At 44.2% G+C, this 17,152-nt stretch overlaps 1 protein-coding gene across 2 annotated transcripts in view; it reads left to right on the forward strand.

The window, feature by feature from the left end:
• Positions 1-17,152, forward strand: part of fndc3ba (fibronectin type III domain containing 3Ba) — a 93,843-nt gene that overhangs the window by 56,238 nt on the left and 20,453 nt on the right. For both annotated transcript variants that reach the window (XM_041904317.2, XM_041904318.2), the window contains exons 8-15: positions 4,957-5,015; positions 6,914-7,059; positions 7,507-7,566; positions 7,691-7,832; positions 8,438-8,491; positions 8,942-9,066; positions 10,896-11,070; positions 14,401-14,487. In XM_041904317.2, the coding sequence (XP_041760251.2) occupies positions 4,957-5,015; positions 6,914-7,059; positions 7,507-7,566; positions 7,691-7,832; positions 8,438-8,491; positions 8,942-9,066; positions 10,896-11,070; positions 14,401-14,487 (848 nt within the window). The remainder of the gene's footprint in view (positions 1-4,956; positions 5,016-6,913; positions 7,060-7,506; positions 7,567-7,690; positions 7,833-8,437; positions 8,492-8,941; positions 9,067-10,895; positions 11,071-14,400; positions 14,488-17,152) is intronic.

Consider the following 17,152-nt stretch of genomic DNA (forward strand, 5'->3'; position numbering starts at 1 on the left):
GTGAGGAGAGGAGTGGAGGTGAGGGGAGTAAGGGGGAGAGAGGGAGGAGAGGGAAGAGGGGTGAGGTACAGTACATATCTGTTGAGTCCTGTTCTCCATGAAGGAACCCTTTGAGCTCTCTTTCAAACACACACATCTCTATCTCGCTGGACTGTGTGCAGAGGTGGTGACAGACAAGCCTGCTGAGAGACACCAGAGTTAATTCCAAAGAAACAGGCCAAACCACCTCTCAGACCCCCGTTTCAGCGCTGGACCAGTCCGGCTGTACAGTCCGGGGTCAGGGGAATGTTCCATTGAGGCCAGGTGTAAGGGGGTTTGTTTGGCTGGATGGTGACATCATGGAAAGAGAGAGAGCCTGATGAGCTTTGATCAACTCAGTATCTTACACACACACACACACACACACACACGTACAGTACATGTCAGTGTATGTCTAGGGGTATCTGTGTCTCTCTGATGGTCTAGCAGGGTCTCAGTTCTGGACTGGAGATCAGGCTGACTCCGCTACAACTAACATACACCTCGTGACAGGGCTTCCTCTAAAACAATCAGAGCATGAGAGAGGGAGAAAGAGAGAGGAGAGTATGATAGAGGGACAGGGAAATTAAAAGTGAGAAAAGAGAATATGAGAGCGATTGAAAAGCTAGGAGGTAGACTTAGTGGAGAGAAAGAAAGTAGGGAGAGTGAGAGGGGGATGAGAGACAAAGGAAAGAGAAAATAGATATATAAAAGAATGAGAGAGAACATTCCATCTGTCTAATCTACTGCTTGGCCCTCTGCTTTCAACCAGGAGGATCACACACACACACACACTGTCTGGAACACCAGACAGGGTTCACACTCACACACAAACACACACCCACGCTGTAGACTCTGCTCTGTGCCCTGCTGGATGTGTGTGTTTGTGTGTCTATTGGCTAATGTCCTCTATTCCAGTAATGTGCTTGGCTACCAGTCAGTCAAGACAGTCAGTAAAGCCCACCGCTCTAAACACAATCAGATGTGCCTCTGTCCTCCATGATGGTTCTACGTCAGCGGTGCAGTTTATCTGTAGAGAACAGCGATTTCAGGAAACTGATGTCCCATGGTAGAGCAATGCCAGCATTGCGGTTTCTCAGTAGAGCTGAGATTTCAGCTGATGTGTCTTTGTCCGCCATGTTGGTTCTACGTCATCAGAACTACAGCACCTTTCTGTAGTTCTAGTGGTGCTTTCAAGACAACTGGGAACTCAGAAAAAAAACGAGGTAAAATCATGAAGTCAGTGGTCTTCAGGTCGGAAAGTTGGAGCTCTAGAAAGATGTCCAAGTTTCCGACTTGGAATTCCAAGTTGGATGACCGTTTTCCCCGAGTTCACAGTTGTCTTGAACGTACTGAAGTCCGAAGTCGGAGAGTTCTGAGTTCACAGTTGTTTTGAACGCGGCATAATTTCTCTGTATAGATTAGTAATTTTATGTAACTGACGTGGCCAGTCCATGTTGTTTATACTGTAGAATGTGTACAGAGAGGAGAGGAGGAAAGGGAGAGGAGAGGAGAGGAGGAAAGGGAGAGGAGAGGAGAGGAGAGGAGAGGAGAGGAGAGGAGAGGAGAGGAGAGGAGAGGAGAGGAGTTACTTGAAAAAGCGTAAGACTGTGATGTAAGATGATGTCATCCCCTAAGAGAGAGAGAGAGAGTGTGTGCTGTAAGTGCTCGTTTAGTTCATTAACAGATCCGACCCCTGACCTTAGCATGACTCAGGCCTTTTAAAATAAACCGCGTTGTCATAGTGACCCTCAGTAAGTGTGTAAGCTCTCCCACCCTCCATGTTTTTGCTTGTGTTGCCATGGTAATAGGTCCCCCCCACCCCACCACCCTACACCCTAATAAGGGCCTGTTGCCTGCCTGTCTGTCTGTGTCAGCTAGTCCTCTGTGTCAGCTGGTTCAAGGAGTCCAAGTCCAGTCCGACTCAGTCTTATTCTTACAAGTCTCTCTTACACACATCTGCACAATGTTAGCTAGTGCAGAGCCAGATCATCAGGTTATCATTACAGTCAGATTTAGTCAGCTGCTTCACAATGGGAGATATGAATCTTAGCTAGATGAATTAGTGATCTTAGGAACAGTGATCTTAACACCTTTCCTGGGTCGACTGGGTTGAAACGGTACTTCTACCATCTGAGTTCCCAACGCTTCAGCCAAACACACACACACACACACACACACACACACACACACACACACACACACACACAGGGTTGAAACGGTACTTCTACCATCTGAGTTCCCAACGCTTCAGCCAACACACACACACACACACACACACACACACACACACACACACACTGTTGCCTTCCAGGAAGAGTGGCAGAATTGCTGTGTCCCTTGGCACCTCAGTCGTACATCTCTCCTCTATGAAAGTATGGTTGGAGACACACACACACATACTAATCCTCTCTGTAAACCATGGTCTCTGTCCATGAGAACCAAACTTTCACCATGACTACAAACCTTCTCAGACAGGTCTCAACAAGTGTGTGTGTGTGTGTGTGTGTGTGTGTGGTGTTTACAATTAGGGTTAGAATTAGGATTAGGGTTAGGGGTTAAGGTTAGGGTTAAGGTTAGGGTTATGGGTTAGGGAAAATAGGATTTTGAATGGAAATACATTTTAGGTCCCCACGAGGATAGAAAAACAGGTGTGTGTGTGTGTGTTAAGGGGGCCAGCTGTTGAGCAGATGGAATGCTCACTATGCATAGATGAAAACGCTGTGGAACCCTGCAGGCTTCTTCTTCTTCTTCTCTCTCTCTCTCTCTCGTTCTCCTTTTTCTCTCTTTGTCTTTTATCTCTTTCACCCTCTCTACGGTGCCGTGAAAAAGTATTTGCCCCCTTTCACATTTGTTCTACTTTTGCATATTTTTGATACTGAATGTTATCAGATCTTCAACCAAAACCTAGTAGGGAACCTGAGTGAACACATAACACAACAATTGCATACTTATTTCATTTATTTCATAAACAAAGTTATGCAACACCCAATGCCCCTGTGTGAAAAAGTAATTGCCTCCTTACACTCAATAACTGGTTGTGCCACCTTTAGCTGCAATGACCCCAACCAAACGCTTCCTGTAGTTGTTGATTGGTCTCTCACGTCGCTGTGGAGGAATTTTGGCCCACTCTTCCATGCAGTAACTGTAACGTAGTGACATTTGTGGGTTTTCAAGTATGAACTGCTTGTTTCAGGTCCTGCCACAAAATCTCAATTGGGATTAGGACTTTGACTAGGCCATTCCAAAACTTCTAATTTGTTGCTTTTTAGCCATTTTCATGTAGGATTGATTGTGTGTTTTGGATCATTGTCTTGCTGCATCACCCAGCTGCGCTTCAGCTTTAGCTCACAGACGGATGGCCTGACATTCTCCTGAGTGTGAGGGGGCAATTACTTTTTCACATGGGGGAATTGGGTGTTGCATAACTTTGTTAATTAAATAAATAAAAAAGTATTGTTTTTTTTGTTATTTGTAAACTCAGGTTGCCTTTATCTAATATTAGGTTTTGGTGGAAGATCTGATAACATTCAGTATAAAAAATATGCAAAAATCAGAAAGGGGGCAGATACTTTTTCACAGCACTGTACCTCTCTTTCTTTCTTTCTTTCTATATCTCACTCTCTCCTCCATTCCTTCAGTTCATTGTTTCTAGTTTCTAAAAGTCTATTTTTTAATACACACAGACACACTTAGACATATTCACGCAGTCTGACAAGCCCCTTCCCCTGCATCTGCTGCGCCTGCTGATGATGTCACAGAACTGGAACGCAGCGATTGTGTAATCACCCTACCCTCTTACGTTTGCTTACAATTAGTGCATTCATCTTAAGATAGCTAGGTGAGACAACAACACATCACGATCGTAAGTACATTTTCCCCCAACAAAGTATTTATCAGCAAAGTCAGTGCTAGTGGGAAAAGAGAAGTGCCTTTATTTTATTTTAGGGGTGGGTGGGCCAAGAGACCAGAGGTGGCGGAACGGAGTGCTCTGGTTGGGATCTAGGGTTTGAGCAGAGCCTGAAGGTAGGGAGGGGCGGTTCCCCTTGCTGCTCAGTAGGCCAGCACCAGGGTCTTGAAGATGACCCCTCATATCCCCTTGTTCTGTACTCCTCCTCTCTGCTTTCCTCACTTTTCTCTCCATCCTGATGAAAATCCATTTTTCTCTTCTCCTCCGCTCCTCTTCTGTGGCCTCATCCCTCTCTCCTCTCCTTCTCTGCTCTGCGTGTGTTTTTGAAATGTTCCTCTCTCTCCTCTTTCTTTCTGTCTTACTTGGCTTAGACCACTGTCTCTTCTCCCTCCCCCCTCGTCATCCTTCTCTTCCTCCTGTCCTCTGTTGCTCTGTCGTTCTTGGTCTGTCTGTCCTCCGTTATCAAACAAACACATCCAGACAGACAGAGACAGGAGATGTGGTCAGGAGAGATTTCACCTGATGCTACTCTCTCTCTCTCTCTCTCTCTCTCTCTCTCTCTCTCTCTCTCTCTGAAACAAAAACAATTTCTGGGTGATTTTGTGAACTCTGCTCTGATGGAGAAAGCAGCTCTGCTCCTGTCTGAAGCAACTCTGGTATAGGGATTACACACACACACACATTACACACTCTGGGGATAAACTTCCATTACACACACACCCCAGCGCTAACCCCGACCCACTCCTAAATCACCCCTAGACATGCTCTGCCACTGGACCTGTGTGTGTTTGTTTGTGTGTGTGTGTGTGTGTGTGTGTGTTACTGGAGCCGGCCCGTTTTATGAGCAGACAACAGAACGTAGGGTAGACTGAGGCAGTAATCCAGGTTGGGGTCTGTACATACTGTACATACTGTATATGACACAGCTCAGCCTGCCCTCTGGTGGTGCTTAGCTGTAATAACACCCTCTCACATAAGAACAGAAACACACACTATTTGGTAATGTTGTGTCTGTTCTCACTCCTCAGATCACGACTCAGAGGCAAAGAGAGTTCAGGAAGTGCTCTCCGCCATCGACAAACCACAGGTCAGTCACACACACACACACACACACACCTGTACCTAAAGGCTTCTTCCTCCCAGAGCAGTATGTCCTTTGGAGCCCAGAACACCTGCAGTCCCCAACCTGACCACATTGGGGCAGTATTGTATCACTTCATCACACAGGACTAGGGTTGCAAAGCTACTGTTTAATTTACCAAAGTTACCGGAAACTTCAGTAATTTTGGTAATTAACAAATCTATGGCAATCTATCGAAACTTCGGTAATTTATACATGAATAACTTTTAAAATATATATATTCATATATAGTATTCATTTTTTATATCTGTGTCCATATTGTCCATGAGTTTCTAGTAGATGGACCATATGGTTCAAGAGAAAATAGCCTAATTAATGAAAAAGCATCTAATTAACAATTGCCTTATTTTCTACTACCTCTGCAACTCTTCCAACTATTGACTATGTTCACAACCGCCACCAGTTTGATGCAAAAACATTGACAACAAATGAAAGTGTGTTAAAAAAATGTAAAGGTTATTTCATGCTGAAACCCTCATATTAAACACCAATGGTATTCACTAAGTTGATGGTTTATATTTAGTATAATGTTTTACAGAGTTGATGGTTTATATTTAGTTTAATGTTTTACAGCTTTATTTTATTTTAAAATCATCTTATTTAATTATTTAATATATTTTACATGTGATAAGGCCACACAGAGACAGAGATAATTACAGACACCTGTGATAATCTGAAGTACCCAAAAGGGACACTAGATATCTTGTGATAGATTACATCAAATCCAGTAATCCATCAAAGTTTCCAGTAACATACCCTCCCTTTGCAACCCTACACAGGATTCTCATGGGTCTCCTGTACAGTATTCATAAAGAACACACTAGTGGAAGAAGTATGAGAGAGAGAGAAGAGAGAGAGTGAGGGGGGAGGGGGGAGGGATGGACGTACATCGTATGAGGCATTCTTCAGTGTGTGTCTCTGGGATGTGGTTTGTCCCCAGGGCAGATTGGGTATTCAGTGGATGTGGTTTGTGCCTAGGGCTGATTGGGTATTCAGTGGATGTGGTTTGTCCCCAGGGCAGATTGGGTATTCAGTGGATGTGGTTTGTCCCCAGGGCAGATTGGGTATTCAGTGGATGTGGTTTGTGCCTAGGGCTGATTGGGTATTCAGTGGATGTGGTTTGTCCCCAGGGCAGATTGGGTATTCAGTGGATGTGGTTTGTCCCCAGGGCAGATTGGGTATTCAGTGGATGTGGTTTGTGCCTAGGGCTGATTGGGTATTCAGTGGATGTGGTTTGTCTGCAGGGCAGATTGGGTATTCAGTGGATGTGGTTTGTCCCTAGGGCTGATTGGGTATTCAGTGGATGTGGTTTGTGCCTAGGGCTGATTGGGTATTCAGTGGATGTGGTTTGTCCCCAGGGCAGATTGGTTATTCAGTGGATGTGGTTTGTCCCTAGGGCTGATTGGGTATTCAGTGGATGTGGTTTGTCCCCGGGGCAGAATGGTTATTCAGTGGATGTGGTTTGTCCCCAGGGCAGATTGGGTATTCAGTGGATGTGGTTTGTCTGGATGAACGACAGCCGGTGTTAAATCACTCCGCTGTGTGTGTGTACAAGTGTGTCTTTCTCTGTTGTCTGGGGTTTGGGTAAACGTTTTTGTGTGTCTATTTCTGTGTGTGCGCTTGTGTGTGTGTCTGTGTGTGTGTGTAGAGACAGTGGTTGATGGGGTGATTGTTTAAGTGCCCAGGGTGTGGGTAAATGTGTCTTCTCCTACTCAGACTGTCATTTCATCAGCACAGCATCCGTGACGGGAATGCACCGGAACATAAACTGATAGGAACTTTGTGTGTGTGTGTTATCTAACGTGTGTGTGTGTGTGTGTTATCTAACGTGTGTGTGTGTCCAGGTGTCCAACGTGCACGCGCGGGGTGCTAGGTTGTCCTGGGCTCCCCCGGTTGGGCTGGTGAACCGGTTCAGCAACAGCCAGTCTCTCACCTACGAGGTCTCTCTGTCCGACAAGGGACGGGACGGCAAATACAGGCTTATATACAGGTAAAACTCACCTAACTCTGAGCCTGACTAGCAGGTAAAACTCACCTAACTCTGAGCCTGACTAGCAGGTAAAACTCACCTAACTCTGAGCCTGACTTGCACACGTGTGTGTATGATGTGTGTATGAACGTTCCAGACTTTGAAGAACAACTGACGCAAACATAAACATAATAATATGCCATTTAGCAGACGCTTTTATCCAAAGCGACTTACAGTTATGTGTGCATACATTTTTACGCATGGGTGGTCCCAGGGATCGAACCCACTACACTGGCGTTACAAGCGCCATGCTCTACCAATTGAGCTACAGAGGACCACATCTCCCTTTCATCTCAAGTGTAAATAACGTGTGTGTGTGTGTGTGTGTGTGTGTGTGTGTGTGTGTGTGTGTGTGTGTGTGTGTGTGTGTGTGTGTGTGTGTGTGTGTGTGTGTGTGTGTGTGTGTAGTGGAGAGGAGTTGGAGTGTCATCTAAAAGACCTGAGGCCAGCTTCAGACTACCACGTACGGTAAGAACACACACCTTCCGTCAGCAACACACACACACACACACACACTTTGCACCACTTCTTTACTATTGTGTTAATAAATGTGACTATTAATGTTTCGTGTGTATGTGTGTGTGTGTTTCAGAGTCAGCACGGTGTGTAACTCTAACTTGAGGGGTGTGTGTTCGGAGACGGGGTCGTTCACAACACACAACTGCCCCCCCGACCTGCCCTTTCCCCCCAAACTGTCCCATCGCACCAAGAGCACCCTCACACTGCAGTGGAAGGTACACACACACACACACACACACACACACACACACACACTTTTAGTTCCTTTCATTGGACGTTCTGATTGTTTAAGCTTGTTCCAAAAGTGTCCACTCATTCCCACCCATCCAGTCTATTTTAGATCCATCAGGGCGAGTGAATGAGTGCACACTTCAGAGAGAAGGGGGGTGAATGAGTGCACACTTCAGGGAGGAGGACAGAGAATCAGGGTTCTATTTTGCTCTCAGGGAAGATCTGCTTCCTGGTGTCACTGTCCAATCCTTCTCCATGTCATTCTGAGATGGGGTTCGTCAGGATAGATTGCACCCTCACCCTCACCTCTATATAGATATATTTTTTATGATATTCTGTCTTGGTTGCTGTCACGGCGTAAGGGCAGCGTGGAGAGTGACATCACTCACTCAGACAGGATATGAGGTCACACTAATGAAAACACACAGGTCATTTCCTCTCTGTGACAGCCCCAGTTCATCCTCCTCTCCTCATCACACATAGACGTAGCGCGCACACGCACCATACGCATACACACACACACACACACACACACACACACACACACACGCTCCAGACAGTCCTATTTATTCCTCTCTTCTCTCTCCAGCCTCCGATTGACAACGGATCCAAAATCACAAACTACCTTCTGGAGTGGGACGAGGTACTATACACACTCCTATTGGATAATATACCATCTATTTCAAACGTACATGAAATACATAAAATACTCTCTCTCTTTCTCTCCTCTCTCTCTCTCTCTCTCTCTCTCTCTCTCTCTCTCTCTCCTCTCTCTCTCTCTCTCTCTCCTCTCTCTCCTCTCTCTCCTCTCTCTCTCTCCTCTCTCTCCTCTCTCTCTCCTCTCTCTCTCTCTCCTCTCCCCTCTCTCTCTCTCTAAATGAATATGAAAAGGCAGTCTTCATATGGCTCTGTTCAAGATTTGTGTTATTAGATCATGATGTCAAGTTGGTGTGACCTTGGCTTCCCAGAACAGCGCCTGACAAATAAATTATATTACTATTGTTATTATTATTATTATTATTATTATTGCAGTCTAGTCTCATCTCTCTCTCCCTCCTCCTCCCCTCTCATCCACATCTCCTCTCCTCCATAGGGAAAGAAGAACAGTGCATTTAGAGAATGTTACTTTGGGAGCCAGAGACACTGTAAGCTGACCAGACTGTGTCCTGCTGTGGGCTACACCTTCAGAGTGGCTGCTCACAACGACATAGGCACCAGGTAGGTGTTATAATGCTACATATACATGACAGAACACTATATAGGCACCAGGTAGGTGTTATAATGCTACTTGTAAACTGGGTGGTTCGAGCCCTGAATGCTGATTGGCTTAAAGCTGTGGTATATCAGACAGTATGCCATGGGTATGACAAAACAGCTCTAATTACGTTGGTAACCAGTTTATAATAGCAATAAGTCACCTCTGGGGTTTGTGGTATATGGCCAATATACCACGGCTAAGGGCTGTATCCAGGGACTCTGCGTTGCGTCGTGCAGAAGAACAGCCCTTAGCCGTGGTATATTGGTCATATACCACACCCCCTCGGGCGTTATTGCTTAAATATACGTGACATAACACTACATAGGCACCAGGTATGGGTGTTATAGCACTACATATGCATGGCATAACACTACATTGCACAAGGTAGGTGACATCTTCCACTTTCCCTCTCTCTGTTTCTATCATTCTGTCTATATCTATCTTTCTCTTTGTCTCGATCTCTCTTCTCCTGGCTCTCTCAGTCTCTTTCCTCCTCTATATCTTTCTATGTCTCTATCAATCTCTCTGTCGTTCTCTCTCTATCTATCTCCAACCCTCTCTTCCACCTGGGTTCTGCTCTGTTACTCTCTGTCATCCTCTCTGTCATTTTGACCTTCACTCTTCCCATCTGTTGCACCCTCACCATCTATCTCTCTCTGTCGCTCTGTCTCTCTCTGTCTCTCTTTCTCTCTCTCTCTGTCTCTCTCTCTCTCGCTCTCTCTCTTGCTCTCTCTGTCTCTTTCTCCCTCTCTCTCTCTCTCTCTCTCTCTCTCTCTCTCTCTCTCTCTCTCTCTCTCTCTCTCTCTCTCAATTCAATACAATTCAGTTTGCTTTATTGACATGACGTAACAATGTACATATTGCCAAAGCTTACTTTGGATATTTACAATATTAACATAATTAAAATAATAATAATCAATATTGTCAACAGGACAACAGAAACAACAATAACCAAGGGTCAAAATAACCATTGAACAATAACAATATAGAGGACATGTGCAGGTTGGTTGGTCTGTCAGACACTGTCCCACAGATCTCTGCGTCCTCCCCCAACAGGACGGGTAGCCTATTTTCATCAGAGAGGTCTTTGAAACCTTGAAAAACTGTTTCAAATTTGGGGAAATTACACTCTCTAATTGTTTTATATTTTTGACATTTTGTCAGCAAATGCAGCTGTCTCAGGTTCTACTGTGGTGCAGTGGTTGCACAGCCTTTCCTCTACAGGGAGCCAGGTTTTCCTTTGTTTACCCTTCTCAATGACAAGGCTGTGCTCACTGAGCCTGTCTCTCTCTCACTCTGTCTCTCTTTGTCTCTCTCACACACCCTCTGGTTGATGTACAGCTGTGTTGAGGTTAGTTGTCTGGTTGATGTATATCTGTGTTGAGGTTAGTTGTCTGGTTGATGTATAGCTGTGTTGAGGTTAGTTGTCTGGTTGATGTATATCTGTGTTGAGGTTAGTTGTCTGGTTGATGTATAGCTGTGTTGAGGTTAGTTGTCTGGTTGATGTATAGCTGTGTTGAGGTTAGTTGTCTGGTTGATGAGTCTTATCACTCTGAATGAGTCTCTCTCTATTTTCTTGTTGCCGCGCTCCTCTTGTTCTCGCATCATTGCCGTTGGGGGCAGATTCCCCTGCGGCCGGTCGTTACAGTGAGAGAAAAGAGGAGGGAGATGGAGGGAGGTAATGGAGGGAGAGATGGAAAGAGATAAAGCATGGTGCAGAAGAGATGAAGGAGATGAGCTCTGCTTTGTGTGTGTCTAAACTCTTGTCCCTCCCTCCCTCCCTCCACAGTGGTTTCAGTGCGGAGGTTGTATTCTACACTACAGGTACGTTACCCTCGTGCCCCCTGGCACCGCGGCTGCTGCGGGCGGGCATCTCCTGGGTCACCCTGGAGTGGGGCCGGCCCGAGGGCAGCGCCAATGAAGAACTGCTCACATACACACTCGAGATCCAGGAGGACAATACCGTGAGTCACACACACAGATATAATGACGCACACACATACAGTTGAAGTCGGAAGTTTACATACACCTTAGCCAAATACATTTAAACTAAGTTTTTCACAATTCCTGACATTTAATCTTAGGTCAGTTAGGATCACCACTTTATTTTAAGAATGTGAAATGTCAGAATAATAGTAGAGAGAATGATTTATTTCAGCTTTTATTTATTTCATCACATTCCCAGTGGGTCAGAAGTTTACATACACTCAATTAGTATTTGGTAGCATTGCCTTTAAATTGTTTAACTTGGGTCAAATGTTTTGGGTAGCCTTCCACAAGCTTCCCACAATAAGTTGGGTGAATTTTGGCCCATGAATTGTGGCCCATTCCTCCTGACAGAGTTGGTGTAACTGAGTCAGGTTTGTAGGTTCGCACACGCTTTTTCGGTTCTGCCCCCAAATGTTCTATAGGATTGAGGTCAGGGCTTTGTGATGGCCACTCCAATACCTTGACTTTGTTGTCCTTAAGCCATTTTGCCACAACTTTGGAAGTATGCTTGGGGTCATTGTCCATTTGGAAGACCCATTTGCGACCAAGCTTTAACTTCCTGACTGATGTCTTGAGATGTTGCTTCAATATATCCACATCATTTTCCTTCCTCATGATGCCATCTATTTTGTGAAGTGCACCAGGCCCTCCTGCAGCAAAGCACCCCCACAGCATGATGCTGCCACCCCCGTGCTTCACGGTTGGGATGGTGTTCTTCGGCTTGCAAGGCACCCCCTTTTTCCTCCAAACATAACGATGGACATTATGGCCAAACAGTTCTATTTTTGTTTCATCAGACCAGAGGACATTTCACCAAAAGGTATGGTCTTTGTCCCCATGTGCAGTTGCAAACCGTAGTCTGGCTTTTTTATGGCAGTTTTGGAGCAGTGGCTTCTTCCTTGCTGAGCGGCCTTTCAGGTTATGTCGATATAGGACTCGTTTTACTGTGGATATAGATACTTTTGTACCTGTTTCCTCCAGCATCTTCACAAGGTCCTTTGCTGTTGTTCTGGGATTGATTTGCACTTTTCGCACCAAAGTACGTTAATCTCTAGGAGACAGAATGCGTCTCCTTCCTGAGCGGTATGACGGCTGCGTGGTCCCATGGTGTTTATACTTGTGTACTATTGTTTGTACCGATGAACGTGGTACCTTCAGGCGTTTGGAAATTGCTCCCAAGGATGAACCAGACTTGTGGAGGTCTACAAAAAAAAAATTCTGAGGTCATGGCTGATTTCTTTTGATTTTCCCATGATGTCAAGCAAAGAGGCACTGAGGTTGAAGGTACAGTGAGGGAAAAAAGTATTTGATCCCCTGCTGATTTTGTACGTTTGCCCACTGACAAAGACAAGATCAGTCTATAATTTTAATGGTAGGTTTATTTGAACAGTGAGAGACAGAATAACAACAAAGAAATCCAGGAAAACGCATGTCAAAAATGTTATCAATTGATTTGCATTTTAATGATAAGTATTTGACCCCTCTGCAAAACATAACTTAGTACTTGGTGGCAAAACCCTTGTTGGCAATCACAGAGGTCAGACATTTCTTGTTGTTGGCCACCAGTTTTGCACACATCTCAGGACGGATTTTGTCCCACTCCTCTTTGCAGATCTTCTCCTTCTCATTAAGGTTTCGAGGCTGATGTTTGGCAACTCGAACCTTCAGCTCCCTCCACAGATTTTCTATGGGATTAAGGTCTGGAGACTGGCTAGGCCACTCCAGGACCTTAATGTGCTTCTTCTTGAGCCACTCCTTTATTGCCTTGGCCGTGTGTTTTGGGTCATTGTCATGCTGGAATACCCATCCACGACCCATTTTCAATATCCTGGCTGAGGGAAGGAGGTTCTCACCCAAGATTTGACGGTACATGGCCCCGTCCATCGTCCCTTTGATGCGGTGAAGTTGTCCTGTCCCCTTAGCAGAAAAACACCCCCAAAGCATAATGTTTCCACCTCCATGTTTGACGGTGGGGATGGTGTTCTTGGGGTCATAGGCAGCATTCCTCCTCCTCCAAACACGGCAAGTTGAGTTGATGCCAAAGAGCTCGATTTTGGTCTCATCTGACCACAACATTTTCACCCAGTTCTCCTCTGAATCATTCAGATGTTCATTGGCAAACTTCAGACGGGCCTGTATATGTGCTTTCTTGAGCAGGGGGACCTTGCGGCCGCTGCAGGATTTTAGTCCTTCACAGCGTAGTGTGTTACCAATTGTTTTCTTGGTGACTATGGTCCCAGCTGCCTTGAGATCATTGACAAGATCCTCCCGTGTAGTTCTGGGCTGATTCCTCACCGTTCTCATGATCATTGCAACTCCACGAGGTGAGATCTTGCATGGAGCCCCAGGCCGAGGGAGATTGACAGTTATTTTGTGTTTCTTCCATTTGCGAATAATCGCACCAACTGTTGTCACCTTCTCACCAAGCTGCTTGGCGATGGTCTTGTAGCCCATTCCAGCCTTGTGTAGATCTACAATCCTGTCCCTGACATCCTTGGAGAGCTCTTTGGTCTTGGCCATAGTGGAGAGTTTGGAATCTGATTGATTGATTGCTTCTGTGGACAGGTGTCTTTTATACAGGTAACAAACTGAGATTAGGAGCACTCCCTTTAAGAGTGTGCTCCTAATCTCAGCTCGTTACCTGTATAAAAGACACCTGGGAGCCAGAAATCTTTCTGATTGAGAGGGGGTCAAATACTTATTTCCCTCATTAAAATGCAAATCAATTTATAACATTTTTGACATGCGTTTTTCTGGATTTTTTTGTTGTTATTCTGTCTCACACTGTTCAAATAAACCTACCATTAAAATTATAGACTGATAATTTCTTTGTCAGTGGGCAAACGTACAAAATCAGCAGGGGATCAAATACTTTTTTCCCTCACTGTATGCCTTGAAATACATCCACAGGTACACCTCAAATTGACTCAAATGATGTCACTTAGCCTATCTGACGCTTCTAAAGCCATGACATCATTTTCTGGAATTTTCCAAGCTGTTTAAAGGCACAGTCAACTTAGTGTATGTAAACTTCTGACCCACTGGAATTGTGATACAGTGAATTATATGTGAAATAATCTGTCTGTAAACAATTGTTGGAAAAAATACTTGTGTCATGCACAAAGTAGATGTCCTAACCGACTTGCCAAAACTATAGTTTGTTAACAAGAAATTTGTGGAGTGGTTGAAAAACGAGTTTCAATGACTCCAACCTAAGTGTATGTAAACTTCCGACTTCAACTGTACACACCCAAGTACAGCAAAACATCAGTTTAAAGGTTAATTGAGAACGTTTCACCTTCCAGGGAACAGACTTTCATCCAAAATACACTGGAGACAACCTAACCTGCACAGTGCAAGGCCTGAAGAGGAGCACACAGTACAAATTCAGGGTAAGAGTGTGTGTGTCTGTCTGGGAGGTTTTATGGTGGTGAAATGGCGTCTGATTGTGTGTTACCGTGGAAACGGAAAAAGGCTTTTATTCTGCTAGAAAGACACAATGATTGGTGTCAACATGTGCACGAGCACACACGCACTACACAATGAACCACCATTTAGAAGCCGTACAACCACCATCAGTCTATCCTCTGTAGAAATACCTGCAATTTACTGCTATTTATAAACGTGCGTGCGTGCACGTGTATGGTGCATATTTGTGTGCCTACGTGCGTGTATGTGTGTGTGATCTGTCTGTATGGGACAAATCATCACAAAAAAATGGTGAACAGTTTTATTCCAAAAAGCTATATATCCATTTTCAGAAATGTTGGTAAATTAGCTTTTATTGTTTAAAGAAATTATGAAAGAGATTGGTGTGTTTTTTGCACTATCTAATCATGGCGTAGGGTTGTTCAATGACAGACATGTATTTGTTTAAAATCTATTACTTGATGGTTTCATTTCAGAGAGACAAATAATAATGTTTTTTGCTAAATGCTATATATCCAGCTCACTCTCAGAGACATAAGTAGTACTGCTAGGTTTTAAACAGTCAAATGGAATAAATAACTACATTTTGAATAAAGAACTGTAGAAATGATACATTTGTGATGTCAATATTATGATGATATATATTAGTTTTTTCATACAGTAGTATGAGATCTGTATGTAAAACATTTACATTTGACATTTTAGTCATTTAGCAGATACTCTTATCCAGAGTGACTTACAGTAAGTGCATTCATCTTAAGGTAGCTAGGTGAGACAACCACATATCACAATCAAATATATAGGATACGAACATTCCATTCCAGCAAAACAATGGATATATAGTGTTTTGCAAAGAGACACATTTTCATAAACATCTCAAATCTATTAATAAAACATCTGAGATCAGTAATATTTTACACTCACATGAAGGTACCAATAAGCAATCATTTCTGATGAAAAAACACAAATGTGAAAATTGGCGTTTTGGAAATGTCTATATTTATGTCACAGTGTTGAAGTAGTGACTCGTTGATTAGAGAGTGGACTAGAACATCCCTCTCTTCTCCCCTCCAGTCATCCCTCTCTCTCTCTCTCTGTAGTGTCCATTAGTTGAGGGAAGTATTCAGACCCCTTGACTTTTTCCACATTTTGGTAGGTTACAGCCTTATTCTAAAATTGATTAAATAGTTTTTTTCCCTCATCATTCTACACACAATACCACATAATGACAAAGCAAAAACAGGATTTTAGAAATGTTTGCTAATTTATTATAATAATTTTTTTTTTTTTACTTTACTCAGTACTTTGTTGAAGCACCTTTGGCAACGATTACAGCCCTGAGTCTTCTTGGGTATGACTCTACAAGCTTGGCACACCTGTATTTGGGGAGTTTCTCCCATTCTTCTTTGCAGATCCTCTCAAGCTCTGTCAGGTTGGATGGGGAGCGTTGCTGCACAGCTATTTTCAGGTCTCTCCAGAGATGTTCAGTCGGGTTCAAGTCCGGGCTCTGGCTGGGCCACTCAAGGGCATTCAGAGACTTGTCCCAAAGCCACTACTGCGTTGTCTTGGCTGTGTGCTTAAGGTCGTTGTCCTGTTGGAAGTTGAACCTTCACCCCAGTCTGAGGTCATGAGCGCTCTGGAGCAGGTTTTCATCAAGGATCTCTCTGTACTTTGCTCCGTTCATCTTTGCCTCAATCCTGACTAGTCTCCCAGTCCCTGCCGCTGAAAAAAATCCCCATAGCATGATGCTGCCACCACCATGCTTCACCGTAGGGATGGTGCCAGGTTTCCTCCAGAAGTGACGCTTGGCATTCAGTCAATCTTGGTTTCATCAGACCAGAGAATCTTGTTTCTCATGGTCTGAGACTCCTTTAGGTGCCTTTTGGCAAACTCCAAGCGGGCTTTCATGTGCCTTTTACTGAGGAGGGGCTTCCGTCTGGCCACTCTACTATAAAGGCCTGATTGGTGGAATGCTGCAGAGATGGTTGTCCTTCTGGAAGGTTCTCCCATCTCCACAGAGGAACTCTGGAGCTCTGTCAGAGTGACCATCGGGTTCTTGGTCACCTCCCTGACAAAGGCCCTTCTCCCCCGATAGCTCAGTTTGGCCGGGCCGCCAGCTCTAGGAAGAGTCTTGGTGGTTCCAAACTTCTTCCATTTAAGAATGATGGAGGCCACGGTGTTCTTGGGGACCTTCAATGCTGCAGACATTTTTTGGTACACTTCCCCAGATCTGTGACTCGACACAATCCTGTCTCGGAGCTCTACAGACAATTCCTTCGACCTTTTGCTCTGACATGCACTGTCAACTGTGGGACCTTATATAGACAGGTGTGTGCCTTTCCAAATCATGTCCAATCAATTGAATTTACCGAAGGTGGACTCCAATCAAGTTGTAGAAACATCTCAAGGAGGATCAGTGGAAACATGATGCACCTGAGCTCTATTTTGAGCAAAGGGTCTGAATATTTATGTAAATAAGGTATTTCTGTTTATTATTATTTTAATTTTTTTGTCATTATGGGGTATTGTGTGTAGAGTCTAGAGATGAGGAGTCTTTTTTTTTTCATGTGTTATTTCATAGTTTTGATGTCTTCACTATTATTCTACAGTGTAGAAAATAGTAAAAAA

This window comes from Coregonus clupeaformis, chromosome 26, assembly GCF_020615455.1.
Source record: "Coregonus clupeaformis isolate EN_2021a chromosome 26, ASM2061545v1, whole genome shotgun sequence".
Classification (NCBI taxonomy): domain Eukaryota; kingdom Metazoa; phylum Chordata; class Actinopteri; order Salmoniformes; family Salmonidae; genus Coregonus; species Coregonus clupeaformis.